This window comes from Ranitomeya variabilis, chromosome 1 (genome assembly GCF_051348905.1).
Source record: "Ranitomeya variabilis isolate aRanVar5 chromosome 1, aRanVar5.hap1, whole genome shotgun sequence".
NCBI classification, from domain to species: domain Eukaryota; kingdom Metazoa; phylum Chordata; class Amphibia; order Anura; family Dendrobatidae; genus Ranitomeya; species Ranitomeya variabilis.
Genome location: NC_135232.1, coordinates 610,514,689 through 610,531,802, shown reverse-complemented (window position 1 = coordinate 610,531,802; position 17,114 = coordinate 610,514,689). Strand labels below are relative to the sequence as shown.

Below are 17,114 nucleotides of genomic sequence, written 5' to 3'. Positions count from 1 at the left end.
CCCCCTTTCCCAGGCTATAAACATCTGCCCCCAGCCATCTTTCCCTCTGCTGGTTAAGAAAATTATGCGGAAGCCCGCGCCATTTTTTTTCCAGAAAAATAATCGTTTAATAATTAAATACATGTACAGTAAGGCCGCTTTCACATTTGCGGTTGTGTCCGCAGCGTTTCTTCCGCAAATATCTGCATGCATTGTGTATTCCTATCTTTAACATTATCGACGCATGCGTTTTTCTATGTTCGCGTTTTGACGCGTTTGACTAGCCGTCTGCGTCTTGGCGCGGAAATGCAACATGTAGTAATTTTTAGAGGCGTCATTTTGCCGCCTGGAAACGTATGCGGCTGATTGCGCAAGGTTTGCGCCAAAAAAACGCATTGTAGTCTATGTAAACGCATGCGTTTTTTCAGTACATGCGTTTGCTTGCGTTTGCCGACGCATGCGTCTCAATTGAGAAAAACATGTCTAGACACTGATAAGCCACCCCCCACATACAAGGTGATAAAGGGAGGGTGTGGACAGTTGCAGGTCACTACTCATCAGACTGCCTTGCAGACGAGACGCCCCACAGCCCCTTGGAGCAGCAAACAAGCCTCAGAACTATGTGAGTATATCTTATCCAATGCATTTCTTTTCTATAATCTGTGTCTATATGCCCTAATTTCTGTCATTCCTTTCTTTCTGCACACATCAGAATGTCTTCTTCTTCTGATGAGGAAACGCCTGGGCCTGCACAAGGGGAACATGTCAGCGAAGTGAGTATTCACCTCCTCACTTTGGTAAGTATTCACTGTCACATCTACACATATGACAATGTATATTTTCCCTTTTTCAGACCACTTCTTCTACAGCGGAAGAGACTGGGCAGGAGACTGGGCAGGAGCAGCGTAGTCACGGCCGGGCAACACGGCGGCATCGTGTAAGTGTAGCGCCCCCACCGCCGCAGGGCCGAGGGGTACCCGGTACCGGGCCTACGGGTCTCTGCTTCTGGGGTTGTCACGGCGGCTAGGCCCCGGTCCGTGACCCTGCCGTGGGGCGCACAGTGAATGATAGGTGTGGATAGTGGTGGTGGTGCGGTGCAGTAAATAACGAGGACACCAGATTGCAGTCTCTTTACCTTTTTACTGGAGATCTCTGAGTCCTCAGTCCAGAATATGGTTCACCAGGCTGCGCAAGTCCGGCCGGTCCAATGGCACCTACAGAGTTCACTTCACAGGTGGAAATCGGTGCCTTCCTTCTTAGCGCTATGTGTTGTAGTCCTTCCCTGCTGTGCTTACGGAAAGTACCCCACAACTGTTGTGTCTGTTTCTCGTGTTCCCTCACAACTCGATTAAATGATGTTCTTCTAATCCTCCGTCCCTCCCTGATGTTACGGTTGGAACGGCACCCGTTTGTCGGATAGGCCTGGAGTTCTTCCGGGACCCTAGAGACGCCCCTCTCCCGCAATTGCCTCCCAAGACTTCATAGGTGATTTAGGTGAGACAGCCCGCCTGAGACTGACTGTCCTGCCGCTGTTTAGAGTATTGCTTGAAGCTGGTTATTGTAATACTCCCTCGGCGTTCCGGCCACCGGTAGTGCGCCTCAGTAGGATGTTGCTCCGGTCTTACAGCACGACCCCTACTGGTATTCTCCTATCGCTTGATCTCGTTTCTCACTCAGCACAATCTATCTCGCTTCTAATCCTTTCTTGGGTCCCGCCACTTCCCGAAGCTGGCGCGGACCCGTTACGTTCTTTTCAATGCCAAGCCTCTGTCAGGATCCCACCCCTGACAGAGACCCTACTGTCTCTTCCTCCACAACACCCTCTGCCACCAGGTGTTGCTTCGTCCAATCCAGTCAGCTTTCTGATCTAACTTCCTGCTTGACCCCCAGTTTACCCACTATGGTGGGGAGTGGCCTAATGAATAGCACCCTTAGCTCCCCCCGGAGGCCCAGCTGTGAAATGTATTGGTGTCTGTGATACCTGATCAGATGAACTCCTTCAGTGCCATCGAACGCACCGTAGCTCCCCATAGTGGCGGAGCCACAGTACTGCAACGACCAGGACTCTGGGGCGCTGCACTCCCCCCTGGTTAAACACAGTACTCCGGGACTGGGAAGAAAACAACAATACAAGTTAGCAAAAAGACATACAATTTTGTTGAGTGCAATAACAATAAGCATATCTGAACAGAGCTTCCCTTTATGGGAGGTGAGGACACTTGAACGTTACAAACATGGTTAACATTATAAATTACAGGCTATAAATAACTCCTGTTACCCAACCGGGCATTCTACTTAAGTGCAAAATTGTTGAACAATAATTTAACATTGCCTTTAAGGACTCACACTCTAAATCCACTAAAGACCTTCCTATAATCACATTATAAGGCACTTTAACTTTCTCATTCTCCTTCTTTAAATCTGCAGGACCGCCGGTCCTATCGGCACCAGACCTACTGCCTCTCCTTTCTTTTACAGGACCGCCCCGTTCAGCCAGGGCCTACTGCCTTTTCAACTACTATACACAGTATAGAACATAACATTTCTTTCAGTTTAAGAGCACTGAGTCATCTCTACATGACTCCTATCAGGACTCAGGGTTTACCTTCTATCCTAACTTTCTATCAGCATTATCTAAACATTGTCTATCGAACATTAAGCCTTCTCATTATCTTTCTTCCTTTCTTGCATGCTGGACACCACATCTATCTCTACGGGCCCACTGCATCCTTCTTCTATCTTTCACCTTTTACTTCTCAGAGCACATCATCAGTATTCCTTCACATTTAACTAATTAAACACATATAACTCTCTTGTACAAACATTATCATCACTTTTCTCTCATTGACATTATTGCTATTTATCTTAAGCAATTTTACTATTGAAATGCGATAAATGAACATCCCCTTTAAGAGGGGACCAAGTCTCTGTGAGGTAGCGTGTCTTCCCAAGCTACCAGTCCATACTCAGCAAAGGTTCCAGTGCGGTATCTTCGCAAAGAGTCTTTAAGTAAAACCAGTAGGGAGCGCCTTTAATAAGGTGCAACTATTTACAAGAAGTTCGGATCATGCACTGTTCATGATTTCAACAGTTTTTGAATAACATAGAAAAATAGAAAAATAACCAAAAACAATAGGGATCCCGGGTCCATAGAAGGATCCCCTTAAAAGTTTACCCTTAACGGGTTTTAGCAGCAATCATAAAAGGCAATAAAACAGTAACTATTTTACAAGTAACAAAGTACAGTAGAATCTTACTGTGGTGGTCTCCGGTCTGGCATCACCAGGCCAACGGATCGCACTGGTGCGCCAGGAAGCGGTTCCGGTCCCAGCAGTGATAAAATCCCTCGCCGGGACGCCCTTCTCACGGGTAGGTGCACACGTTCCTCCGGAGCACGGTGAGGACGGGCTCCTCGAGATTCCGCGGGGCCGGGCTCTGCTGCTTTCCCCTTGGGATCATCTTCTTCCGGTGTTCCGGCAGCAGCCTGGAGGGCAATGCATCGTTGCACACCTCGCGCCATCCAGCCAGACTCTCCCGCAGCCCTCCTCCATCTGGTGTAAGTCACCGCATCGCCTGGCTCCAGGTCGCGGGGAAATCTTCCGCTGCAGGGCTCCACCTCCTCCGTTGTCGGCTGCAGGGCCGATACCTGGTGCGGGGGCGGCTCCTCGCCAGGGGTGGTTGCTCGCTGGCACAGACTCCGGAACTGCCGGCACAGCTCCTCCACTTCTGCCCCGAGGATTTCCTGGTTAGCGCAGCCTGGTATGGACTCCGCCGGCTCCCATTGGTAGAACCCGGCACGGGTCTTCTCTCCCTCCCCGGTGTGACTTCCGCGCTCCATGCTGCCAATCGGATTCTGCCTCGTGGTCCCCAGAAGTTCTTGCCCCTCCCCGTCCGGAGGGCGGCCTTTCTCTCTTCCACCATCCCACACTAGGAGGCGGGCCCTTCTCCTTGATGGGCATATTCTCTGGACATAGTAATATCGGTGAGGGGCGGGCTCCATCTTCGCGCCACTCTTCCAAGCTACGCCCACGAAGACACGCCCCATGCTCCCTGCGCGCCACATAGTGTTATAATGGCGGCGGTTTTGGCGGGGAATGTCGGGACACAGTCTTTGCAACATAATACAGTCCTAACACAGTAGACCACAGTTCCAAGGCACACATGACCTGATTCTTCAGGCTTAAGTAGATCCTGTTCGTGACGCCAAGTTGTAGCGCCCCCACCGCCGCAGGGCCGAGGGGTACCCGGTACCGGGCCTACGGGTCTCTGCTTCTGGGGTTGTCACGGCGGCTAGGCCCCGGTCCGTGACCCTGCCGTGGGGCGCACAGTGAATGATAGGTGTGGATAGTGGTGATAGTGCGGTGCAGTAAATAACGAGGACACCAGATTGCAGTCTCTTTACCTTTTTACTGGAGATCTCTGAGTCCTCAGTCCAGAATATGGTTCACCAGGCTGCGCAAGTCCGGCCGGTCCAATGGCACCTACAGAGTTCACTTCACAGGTGGAAATCGGTGCCTTCCTTCTTAGCGCTATGTGTTGTAGTCCTTCCCTGCTGTGCTTACGGAAAGTACCCCACAACTGTTGTGTCTGTTTCTCGTGTTCCCTCACAACTCGATTAAATGATGTTCTTCTAATCCTCCGTCCCTCCCTGATGTTACGGTTGGAACGGCACCCGTTTGTCGGATAGGCCTGGAGTTCTTCCGGGACCCTAGAGATGCCCCTCTCCCGCAATTGCCTCCCAAGACTTCATAGGTGATTTAGGTGAGACAGCCCGCCTGAGACTGACTGTCCTGCCGCTGTTTAGAGTATTGCTTGAAGCTGGTTATTGTAATACTCCCTCGGCGTTCCGGCCACCGGTAGTGCGCCTCAGTAGGATGTTGCTCCGGTCTTACAGCACGACCCCTACTGGTATTCTCCTATCGCTTGATCTCGTTTCTCACTCAGCACAATCTATCTCGCTTCTAATCCTTTCTTGGGTCCCGCCGCTTCCCGGAGCTGGCGCGGACCCGTTACGTTCTTTTCAATGCCAAGCCTCTGTCAGGATCCCACCCCTGACAGAGACCCTACTGTCTCTTCCTCCACAACACCCTCTGCCACCAGGTGTTGCTTCGTCCAATCCAGTCAGCTTTCTGATCTAACTTCCTGCCTGACCCCCAGTTTACCCACTATGGTGGGGAGTGGCTTAATGAATAGCACCCTTAGCTCCCCCCGGAGGCCCAGCTGTGAAATGTATTGGTGTCTGTGATACCTGATCAGATGAACTCCTTCAGTGCCATCGAACGCACCGTAGCTCCCCATAGTGGCGGAGCCACAGTACTGCAACGACCAGGACTCTGGGGCGCTGCATAAGTATAGCTGGCTGAATGTGTATTGTATCCTCACTTTATAATTCTTGAATCTTCATTTCTTTCTACTTCTCTCTTTCTTTCCCTTTTGCTTCAGCACCAGTGTTTTTTTTTACTTCAATATTCATGCCATTCCTCTGATTCTGTTTTCTGTCTTCCGTATGTGAACGCCTCCTATATTAATGTACTTTTTGTTGTTAGGTTCCAGAGGAGGATGAGGACCTAATTGAGAATGAACACCTCATCTCCCTGGTTCACGAGCGAGTCGCATTGTGGGACACCCGGGATCCACTGCACGCCAACAATGTGACGATCCGGAGGCTTTGGAATGAGGTGGCCGCAGCGTTGTGGGATGGCTGGGCCAATGCCCCGGCTCGGGTCCGTTCTGCATTTGGTAAGTATCGCAATGCAGTGTGATGTAGTCAATACCTTGGCCATGCTCACACAACTGTGTATGATGTGAGAAAGTCATTACTTTTTCACAGCACATACAGTTGTGTGACCATGGTCAAAAGACCATTGTCCTAACTATTATGTTTTGTTTTGCCAACAGTGTCAAAAGTGAAAACACGTTGGAGATCGATGAAGGACCGCTTCAACAAGGACCTGCGCCAAGAGAGCCAGCTTCCAAGTGGTTCTGCAGCAAGGATACGCAAATACAAGTACCACCGCATCCTTGCGTTTTTGAGACCGGTCCTTGCACGAAGAACGTAAGTATATTGGTTAAAAAAGAAAAAAAAAAAGTGGTGTATAATGTAATTGTTTGGGGGTCATTATTTCAAATCAGTATTTTTAATCCAAAACCTTGAGTGATTGATAGATGCAGAAGTGGGGTACGTGTTCTTTGAATACTTTCCCTCACATAGTTCCTCTCCAGGTTTTGGCTTACCAATACTGATTTGAAATACTGAGCAAATACTGAGAGTGTGACGGCAGCCTGCACAACAGATCTATACTCAGCAAGTTAGGTGTCAGAAATAATGAATTCAGGATGCCAATGGCTCATCAATTCATTTTTCCTGACACTTGTCCTGGTGAGTATACAGGTGGCTTGTATGTCCTCTGTCGTCAATTCGTATTTCCCATCAGTATTTGTAATCCAAAACCATGAGTGGTTGATAGATGCAGAAGTGGGGTACGTGTTCTTTGAATACTTTCCCTCACATAGTTCCTCTCCAGGTTTTGGCTTACCAATACCTTGTATAGAGATATGGCTTGTATTGCCTCCATCGTCTCTTCATATTTTACATCAGTTTTTTTAATCCCCAAGGACTGGTCGATGCATGCAGAAGTATAGCATGTTGTTTTATGAAACTTTTATTCCTACTGTTGAACTCCTGGCTTGCAAATTCTGATGTAAAATTCACTACACATAGTGTTAGTGTGACCTTTCCCTATCTGAATGTTTATAACTGTTGAGTTATCTTTTTGTAAATGTTTTGTAGTAATTTTTTTTTTTTTTTTCCGCAGCACTTGGAGCTCAACTGTTGGCCCAGGTTCTGGAGCGGTCCTTCATCAGTCAGCCACGGACCCGTCCCAGCCATCCTCCAGCGCTGCAGCAAGTGGGCCTGCCACACAACCTGGAGACCAGGAAGCTGGTCCATCAGGTGTTCCCCTTCCCCAGTCCTCTGCCTCTAGCCAATTTTTTAGGGGCTCCTCCCGGCAGCGGCAGAGGGCCGCGGACAGGTCACTCATGCCCGAGTTTTTACACTTGAGCTCGGTCTTCCATGAGGGACTCAAGGCGATGGGTGACCGACTGGATACTGCCATTAGTCATATGAGCACACGTATCCAGGAGGTTACCACAGCCCTTGCCCAAGTGAAAGCCGACCTCCAGAGGCCAGCACATCATTTTTTTAATCAGGTAGAACAGGGCATGTCGGAACACCTTAGTCCTGAGCTCCAGATTACTGTTATGCAGGCCTGCAATGCTGCTTACGTGCAGGCTATGCAGCAGAGTCGGTATTTTCAGCAGACAGTGGGGGCATTTCCAACAGTGCCCACACTGTCACACTTTACATCAATGCCGACATCTGCTGCATACCACTGCATGGCCACCTCCATTCCAAACACTGCCGGACCGTATTATAGCACCACCACCATGCCCAGTGCAGTGGGTCAGCCCACCGCCACCACCATGACAACTGCTGCTCCTGCTTGGGCCTCCTCCACTGCCACCAGCATGCTGCCGCCGCAGGACCCTGGCCTGGCGTTCCCCGCTACCACTAGAGTTTCGCCACAGGACCCTGGCCTGGCGTTCCCCGCCACCACTACAAGACTGCCATTGCCGGACCCTGCCCTGACTTTTCCTGGCACCACCACCAGACTGCCGTTGCCGGACCCTGCCCTGGCGTTTCCTGGCACCACCACCAGACTGCCGTTGCCGGACCCTGCCCTGGCTTTTCCTGGCACCACCACCAGACTGCCGTTTCCGGACCCTGCCCTGGCGTTTCCTGGCACCACCACCAGACTGCCGTTGCCGGACCCTGCCCTGGCGTTCCCTGCCACCACGACAACGAGCCCGCGCAAAACAAGGAAGGGGAAAGGCAAAAAAAAAAAAAACCATAGCTATCCCTCCCCCCCTCACCTCCCAATGTGTCTGTAATGTCTGGTTTGTCTCACCCTTCCAGTGTGTCTCAGCCCTCTCATGTGTCTAGCCCTATCCCTGAATATCCTGACCCCAGCAGTTTAATTGCGCCTTCTCCTGCCACCCCTATGTCGGCTACAATAAGCCAGACCTCACAACTCAACACCCCACAATATCGGCACTCAACCCCAAGCAGGCGCAGTTAATTTTTTTGTTTTTGTGTTTAATAAACCTGTGTTTTGCCCCAATGAGGTTTGGTTAATTGTGTATTTCGCCGCCGTCACCACACACCGTGCGCCAATAACAAATAATGCGTCAAACACGTTTTTGGGGGCCACCTCCAACCTACAGTACTTAATTAACAGAACACTGAAGCTTGGTGTGTGTTTGCTTAAGAGATATGAGGTTGCCCCCAAAAAAAACACTTGTATTTTCTCCAAAAACAGTTCTTTCTGTTTACTCCGTGACTTTTGGTAGCACACAGAAGACAAAATGGTGGTAATACACAGCACAAGTGTACTCAACAGGTCGTGTCTTATCAGAAACATTATTTAAGACCCCTGACCTGCTGATTTTAGAAATGCATTATATTACCTCCATTTTATCTTATGGGTACATATACATATATTTCACACAAAGTGAAGGGTCAATGTACGTCATACATGACATATCTATACTCACCCGGACAAGTGTCATGAAAAATGAATTCAAGAGCAATTAGCATCATAAATTCATTATTTCAGACACCTGACTTGATTACTATAGATTTGTGGTATAGGCTGCCGTCACACTCTCAGTATTCGCTCTGTATTTTACAGCACTATTTGTAAGCCTAAACCTGGAGTGGAGCTATGTGAGGAAAAGTTCAATAAACACATATGCACCACTAAAAGCATTTAACTACCACTCCTGGTTTTGGCTTACAAATAATGCTGTTAAGTACTGGACAACTACTGCGACAATAACAGACATCGTCTATACAGTCTGCGGCAAATAGCTAATGGTGAAACAAGACAGCACTCAATGACGTCAAGAACCTAAGCCCAAAAACCCAAAGTGGTTTGTTAAGGAAATAGATAGGAGACATGGTGAAGAAAGTAAATCACAATTATTTTATTAGAAAAAACATTAACATTCCAAACATAAATTTGCAGACCCGAAACCAGCAGTACATTTTACACCATATTGTCCTGCCATGGCACACGTCCAATGTCAGAGTCAAAAAAGGCTGCAAATTGGTCCCGCATGTGGCCTACTTCAACTGTTGACCGCAGCGGGTGATGACGGTAATCAGGCAAAGGGTTTGCAACAGGTTCATCAAGTTCTATGGTGGGTCGCTCCTTAGCCAGAATGAAATTGTGGAGAACCACACAGGCTTTAACCACCTCATCCACTGTCTCCATTTTTAGATTTATTGCAGTTGCTAGAATGCGCCATTTGGACACCATAATCCCGAAGGCACACTCTACTGTTCTGCGTGCCCTGGTTACTCTGTAGTTATAGATCCGTTTTGTGCGGTTCAAGTCCCGACTTGAATAGGGCTTCAGGAGATTTTCACTCATCTGAAAGGCCTCATCCCCAACCATTACAAATGGCAGCGGTGGGCCTTGAGTGTAGGGGAGTGGTCGTGGCTGTGGGAAATTAAAATTTTTGCCATAAACACGTCGGCCCATATCAGAGGTTTTAAAAGTCTGTGAATCGTTGCCACGGCCAAAAGCACCAATGTCCACAGCAATGAAGCGACAGTCCGCATCGGCTATTGCCATAAGAACTACTGAAAAATATTTTTTGTAGTTGAAGAACTGTGATCCCGTTCTGGCTGGTTTGGTAATCCGGATGTGCTTCCCATCCACCGCACCCAAACAGTTGGGAAAATCACAAACAGTCCAAAATTTGTCAGCAATTTCTTTCCACATGTCCTCCGTGGGTATGGGTATAAATTCCTCACGGAGAATGGTCCATAAAGCCCGGCAGGTTTCAAAAACGGTATGGGTATAAATTCCTCACGGAGAATGGTCCATAAAGCCCGGCAGGTTTCAAAAACAATTCCGGACAGCGTGGAAATCCCAAGGCGGTACTGGAAATGAAGGGATGACGAGCTCTCTCCAGTTGCAAGAAATCTGTAGTAAGAATAAATAATTTATAAAATAGGCAAAAAAACATCAGACCTGCAAAAAATTTTGGGTAGCTTTTGTTTAGAATTATTACGTACCTTAAGGTAACCAGGAGACGTTCCTCTGGTGGAATGGCTCTACGGAGCTGTGTGTCCTGTCTCCGGATGGCTCCTTGGACACGATCAAGCAAATCACGGAAAGAGTCTTGTGACATCCTGTCTATATTCCGGGAATTTTTCTGGGTTCTCATTGAGCTCACCATACAGGGTGTGATATGCACCACGGCTCTCACGCAGTTCTACAATGGGGTGTTGCCAAAACCGCCTACGCCGTGTCCTTCTCTGTCTTTCCCGGTTTCGGTGTTGCTCCCAAGCAAACGCACATGCCAGAAAAATCTTGATGCTCAGATCCAGTTTGAAGTAATAGCTATCCATGTGAAGATCCATCTTGTCACAGGACACAGGAGCAAAATCTGAAGATTTCAGCTGTCCTAGGGTCTATATATAGATTTCACATAATACACGCCCTCTGTAGTCCCATTGGCTGGTTCTTGCATCTAGATTTTTTCTCTGGTAAATTTTTGCGACATGCGCACAAAAACGCAAACGCATGGAAAACGCAAGCAAAAGCATGTAAACGCAGCGTTTTAATGACGCATGCGGTAACCGTAAGCGTTTTAAAAACGCTGCGTTTACACGCGTTTTCATGCGTTTTTCGTGTCCTTGCGTTTGCGGATTAAACGCTGCAGATTAAAATGCTAATGTGAAAGTAGCCTAAGCTGCACACACACTGTACTAATTGTATATGTCACCGACATCTATATATCTACATATTCTATGTGTATATACTGTATATAATCCATCTATTCTATCCTGTCAACTTCTGCTGTGATTTCACTGTACACAGCTGCTGAATAGCTGGCTTTTATTCTATCTATTAGAAATAAAGATGTCAGTGACACAAAAATATATATCTATCCTATGTGTATATATCGATTCTACCTATTCTATTCTAACCAGTCACTCTGTGATTTTACTGTACGTGGCTGCTGAATTGCCAGCTTTTCAAAGGATCTAGAGGTATGGTTCTACAGGAAGTATTTTCTTTTCTCTGGGGGAACTCAAACTTTATTAGCAAGCACAAAGAAGCACAAGCTAGCCCCAAAAACGCATGAAAAAAAAGCACCAAAACCACTGCAAAAATGCACCAAAACATGCGTTTTTGCCGCATGTTCTTTCCTGCCAAGAAATCAGGGTTGGCTGCAGAAATAGAAACACATCAAAAACGACCAGTGTGAACTTACCCTTATATATTTTTTCTTTTTTTAAAACATTTTTTTTTACTTTTTGCATGCTTCAATAGTCTCCATGGGAGACTAGAAGCTGCAGTACTTTGTTCGTCTCTGCTACACACTACGATGATCAGATCGCCTGTATGTAGCAGAAATGCTCACTTGTTATGAACGCCGACCATAGGGTGGCACTCATAGCAATCTGACAATGACAACCATAGAAGTCTGCTGAAGACCTCTGGTCGTCATGCCGACCCATCGGTGACCCGCGATTATGTGAGACGGGTCACCGATGGGCGGGAATAGCAATGCGCTTCTAGTAAGCGCAAGTTAAATGCTGCTGTCAGAGATTGACAGTGGCATTTAACTAGTTAGCAGCTGCGGGTGGATCACATTTCCACCCGTGGCTGTTGCGGGCGCATGTCAGCTGTATAGACCAGATGTCATGTGCCCGGAAAGGTGCGGGCTCCAGCGCTGAGTCCGGCATTGGTGTACTATTACGTCCAATGTCGGAAAGGGGTTAATAAAAGTATTTATCTTATTTTATTGTATCTTTTGACTATTATTTCAGTTCCTTATTTCTTCTCTGTTTGCATTATAATTTACCGAAGGTCATGTTCAATGCTTAGTCCAGTACACATACGCATACCCCAGATATTGGGTATTACATGTATCTATAGGATACATGAATATGTCTGTCTGTGTATGTTATCGTTGTGCCTGTCTTTTCCCTTTAGATACCGAACAAATAGAGAATGCTGGGATATGCAGATACGGAATAAGGGAATACTGGGACGTACAGTGTCACATAGTGACAAGGGACTGTACCTACTCGATCCCTTGAAGTTGGTGTCGCTCTAGGATATCCCGGGGAGATGAGAGGCTGAATTTTATAGGCAAACACTAACCAGAGAGACATGAGTAAACAGACAGGGATAAAAGAAAACTACAATCTTACATATACACTCACAAAAAAAGAGAGTGGGAAACAGGGATGGATAGGTAGGAGAAACCAAATGGGAGAGGAGAAGGATAAATGTGCAAGCCAACTACATGCAGCAATCTCCTGAAAAACTCTCCAACTCCAAACCAGGTAGTGGTAACGATCATTGACAAGATCAGAAGCAAGGAGGAGGGTTCTTATACCTGCTGGAAGTAAGAACTCAGAACAGCTGATACAACCCAAGACAGAACTCCAGGAGTCCAACTAAGAATTTTAACCCTTGCAGCAAAGAAAGCCAAGAATGCTAACAGGACGGTGAAGACACTGCGATTGTCTGACCTCACACTGTCGTGGTATCCCCATGACATGTAGAAACTGAACAACCAGGGAATCCTGGGATGTGCCAAAACTGAAAAACAGGCAACTGTCATGGGTTTACAGAGACAGAGAAAAACCAAATAACCGCAACATCTAATTTCTCCTACTCCTGCACTGTTTAGGCTGCCTTCACACACCAGTTTTTTGCCGTCCTGCACAATCCAGTGAATTTTGAAAAAAACGGATCCGGCAAAAGTTGCCACCGGATCCTTTTTTTTTTCTCATAGACTTATATTAGCAATAGATTGTGACGGATGGTCTCTCGTTTCTTTGGTTTTTCACCGGATCCGTTAAAAATTGTTTTTTCGGCAGCCGGAAAAAAAACAGACATTGTAACGCTTTTTGTGTCCATCGAAAAAACGGACAGCGACGGATCCGTCACCGTCCGTCGTTTGCTATAATGGAACCCTTAGTGCCAGATCCATCAAATGATGGAATCCAGTGACTGATTCCTTTTTTTTTTAACCAAGCATGCGTTTTCTATTCTGGGGTCTCTGTCGCTCTCTCTCCAGATCAGCTAGTCGGATCCGGTGAAAAAACGGATCAGTCTCATCAGTTTTTCACAATCTGCGACCGATCCGTTTCTTTCTAAAATCGCCGGATTGAGCCTGACGGCAAAAAACTGATGTGTGAAAGTAGCCTTAGGGTATGTGTCCACGTTCAGGAAACGCTGCGTTTTTGACGCAGCGCTGAGCCGCAGCGTCAAAAACGCAGCGTCCAGATGTTACAGCATAGTGGAGGGGATTTAATGAAATCCCGTCTCCACTGTGCAGGAAAAAACGCATGCGGTTTTTCCCGCGAAAACGCACATGCGGTGCGTTTTTTCAAAACGCAGCATGTTGCTACAATGAGCAAAACACGCAGGCACACCGCAGGTGACCTGCCAGTGACCTCAGGTGCAGTTTTGGTCAGGATTTTACTTGCATAAAATCCTGACCAAAGCCTGAAGCAAGCCTGAACGTGGACACATACCCTAAGGGTATGTTTCCACTGTCAGGATGGCCGGCGGTATCGCCGCAGTGGCGAAGCCGCTCGGCGCTAAGCCCCGCCCCCTTTCTGGGACGCGATCATGCCGGATGTGTTAACTCTTCACATCCGGGATGATCGCTCTCTCCCATAGCGCTCTGTGATATGCCTTGCGGGGACGCTGCGTCCCCGCAAGGTGTACGGACATGCTGCGATCTGAAAAGACGCGCAGCATGTCCGGAGTCGCAGGGCCGCCGCGTGCGGGTTTCCACGCATAGTGGAGACGGGATTTCATAAAATCCCCTCCACTATGCTGGAACATCTGGACGCTGCTTGTTTGACGCTGCAGCTCTGCGCAGCGTCAAACAAGCAGCGTTTCCTGACTGTGGAAACATACCCTTAGAAGCACTTCACTTTCATATTAAACAGCGCAGGTATCTTTTAGCAGTGCAGGTGTTAATCTGCTCAGTTGAGATCTTGGAATCTTTCCTGCATTAAGGCTCTCAGCTGTTCACTGTTAGCCATTCCCCTCTCCTATATAATCTGGGCCCTTTCTAAAACTCATTGCCAGAGCTAGCTTATGCTGCATGGTTAGGAGATGGTTGTTTGTAGTTGTTTTCTGAGAAGGCATTTGATGGATTTATCTGAGGCTGTTGCTAGGTTTTGGTTGTATGCTAAATTCCCCTCCGTCTCCTACTTTGGTTTTACTCCATCCTCCACTCCCCGATGCCTCCCTCTGTTTATGCGTGATTATATTTGCATGTTTGGTATTTTCCGTTACCCCTGTTCATATTACCTTGTTACTCTGGTTGGTGTATTACGGTACTCTACTACTCCCCTCTTCCCTGGGTGGGGGAAGGGTACAGAATGAGGGTGAATAAAGGAGTAAGGCAAGTTGCGTGGCCCCACCGTCTTCATTATCAGAAGTAATACTGAAACAGTGCAAGCAACGGCGCCCCTAGCATTACGGACAAGCAAGAAGCCCCTAGTCCGGGACACCCAACAAAACAGTCCTGACAGGAATACTGGGATGTGCCGATACCAAAGATTTCTAGGAGATTTTGTTTCTGAAGATGCAGAAGTGTAAAACTGAATGTATTCCCATCAAATGCTCCTTTAGAAAACGACTGTTTGGTACATCCTTGTAAAGCAAAAACAATATTTTGGTTGATAAATTAGGAAAACAAATGTTTGAACCCAACGAGACCTATTGTTCTCAGTTTTCCCCGTGTTCAGGGGCTGTGCTTCTCTGTACTGGAGATTCTCCTAGTCATATAGGATAATGATTGGCGGGTGGCACGCCATTTGTGTTTGGAGTTGACTGGGATGATCAGGAGTGGGTGACAGATGACAGAGCGGCATTAGATCAGAAGTCATCCCCCAGGATTGTAATAATGAGATAACGGAGCAGATGACATACGGCAGCTCAGGCTACCCTCTCCTGGGCACTGGTGGAATTACCACCATCTGAACACTCCCCACACACTACAGCATTGTTCTCAGAAAGAAAGAAGGCATTTATCTCCCCAATGTCAAGACTACCATCTGTAGAGTTAACTCTTCCCTCACAGTTTCCCAGACTGTAGCATAGGAAATCCCCAACCCCATAATAGTAATATACAGGTAAAAGTTAACCGTAGAGACCACACAGAAACCCAGCAGGACCATGCACTGATCATAGGGGAGCTCAGCAGACATTATCGCACATGGTGGAATTAGATACAAGGCTCAGCAGAAGATATTACATATAATTAAAATTTCTGTGTCGACGTGTTTGTACCCCTGATGATGCAGTCATGGTGCAGCACTGCGATATATACACCGGACACCAGTATGATCATTTATATAATGTGTACATTCAGGTGTGAACTGCTAAAAAGAATCCACTCACATGGGCATGCTGTCACTTTAATGCCTCCAAACATTTGAAAAGAAAATATAAAGCCACGTAGTGGTACAGGGTGAGTGAGAGTCTCAGAGTCTCTGCACATACAATGTCTTTCCAATGAAATTCAGCTCCTGCTGATACTGGAGATATTCCTCCTCAAAAAGACATCGAAGAGCAGCCCTGCGGAGCTAAAAAAGACAGTCATTAAACATCTACAGAGATGGCAGTATTATAGTAGTTATATTCTTGTACATGGGGCAGTATTATAGTAGTTATATTCTTGTACATAGGGGGCAGTATTATAGTAGTTATATTCTTGTACATAGGGGGCAGTATTATAGTAGTTATATTCTTGTACATAGGGGCAGTATTATAGTAGTTATATTCTTGTACATAGGGGCAGTATTATAGTAGTTATATTCTTGTACATAGGGGTAGTATTATAGTAGTTATATTCTTGTACATGGGGCAGTATTATAGTAGTTATATTCTTGTACATAGGAGCAGTATTATAATAGTTATACTCTTGTACATAGAAGCAGTATTATAGTAGTTATATTCTTGTACATAGGGGACAGTAGTATAGTAATTATATTCTTGTACACAGGGGGCAGTAGTATAGTAGTTATATTCTTGTACATAGGAGCAGTATTATAGTTGTTATATTCTTGTACATAGGGGCAGTATTATAGTAGTTATATTCTTGTACATAGGGGCAGTATTATAGTAGTTATATTCTTGTACATAGGGGCAGTATTATAGTAGTTATATTCTTGTACATAGGAGCAGTATTATAGTAGTTATATTCTTGTACACAGGGGGCAGTATTATAGTAGTTATATTCTTGTACATAGGGGGCAGTATTATAGTAGTTATATTCTTGTACATGGAGCAGTATTATAGTAGTTATATTCTTGTACATAGGGGACAGTAGTATAGTAATTATATTCTTGTACACAGGGGGCAGTAGTATAGTAGTTATATTCTTGTACATAGGAGCAGTATTATAGTTGTTATATTCTTGTACATAGGGGCAGTATTATAGTAGTTATATTCTTGTACATAGGGGCAGTATTATAGTAGTTATGTTCTTGTACATAGGGGCAGTATTATAGTAGTTATATTCTTGTACATAGGAGCAGTATTATAGTAGTTATATTCTTGTACACAGGGGGCAGTATTATAGTAGTTATATTCTTGTACATGGGGCAGTATTATAGTAGTTATATTCTTGTACATAGGGGACAGTAGTATAGTAATTATATTCTTGTACACAGGGGGCAGTAGTATAGTAGTTATATTCTTGTATATAGGAGCAGTATTATAGTAGTTATATTCTTGTACATAGGAGCAGTATTATAGTAGTTATATTCTTGTACATAGGGGGCAGTATTATAGTAGTTATATTCTTGTACATAGGGGGCAGTATTATAGTAGTTATATTCTTGTACATGGGGCAGTATTATAGTAGTTATATTCTTGTACATAGGGGACAGTAGTATAGTAATTATATTCTTGTACACAGGGGGCAGTAGTATAGTAGTTATATTCTTGTACATAGGAGCAGTATTATAGTAGTTATATTCTTGTACATAGGAGCAGTATTATAGTAGTTATATTCTT

The 17,114-nt window shown here is 46.1% G+C and overlaps 1 protein-coding gene and 1 long non-coding RNA gene across 3 annotated transcripts in view; one reads left to right on the top strand and one right to left on the bottom strand.

Moving 5' to 3' along the window:
* Window positions 1–447: 447 nt before the first annotated feature.
* On the top strand, window positions 448–1,022 carry LOC143809784 (uncharacterized). The gene is made up of 3 exons (XR_013222471.1): window positions 448–601; window positions 692–752; window positions 833–1,022. It is a non-coding gene; the product is annotated as an uncharacterized LOC143809784 (long non-coding RNA).
* A 14,473-nt stretch (window positions 1,023–15,495) lies between these two features.
* Window positions 15,496–17,114, bottom strand: part of CFAP141 (cilia and flagella associated protein 141) — a 51,171-nt gene continuing 49,552 nt past the window's right edge. For both annotated transcript variants that reach the window (XM_077292699.1, XM_077292748.1), the window contains one exon: window positions 15,496–15,679. In XM_077292699.1, the coding sequence (XP_077148814.1) occupies window positions 15,578–15,679 (102 nt within the window). In that variant the 3' untranslated portion in view covers window positions 15,496–15,577. The remainder of the gene's footprint in view (window positions 15,680–17,114) is intronic.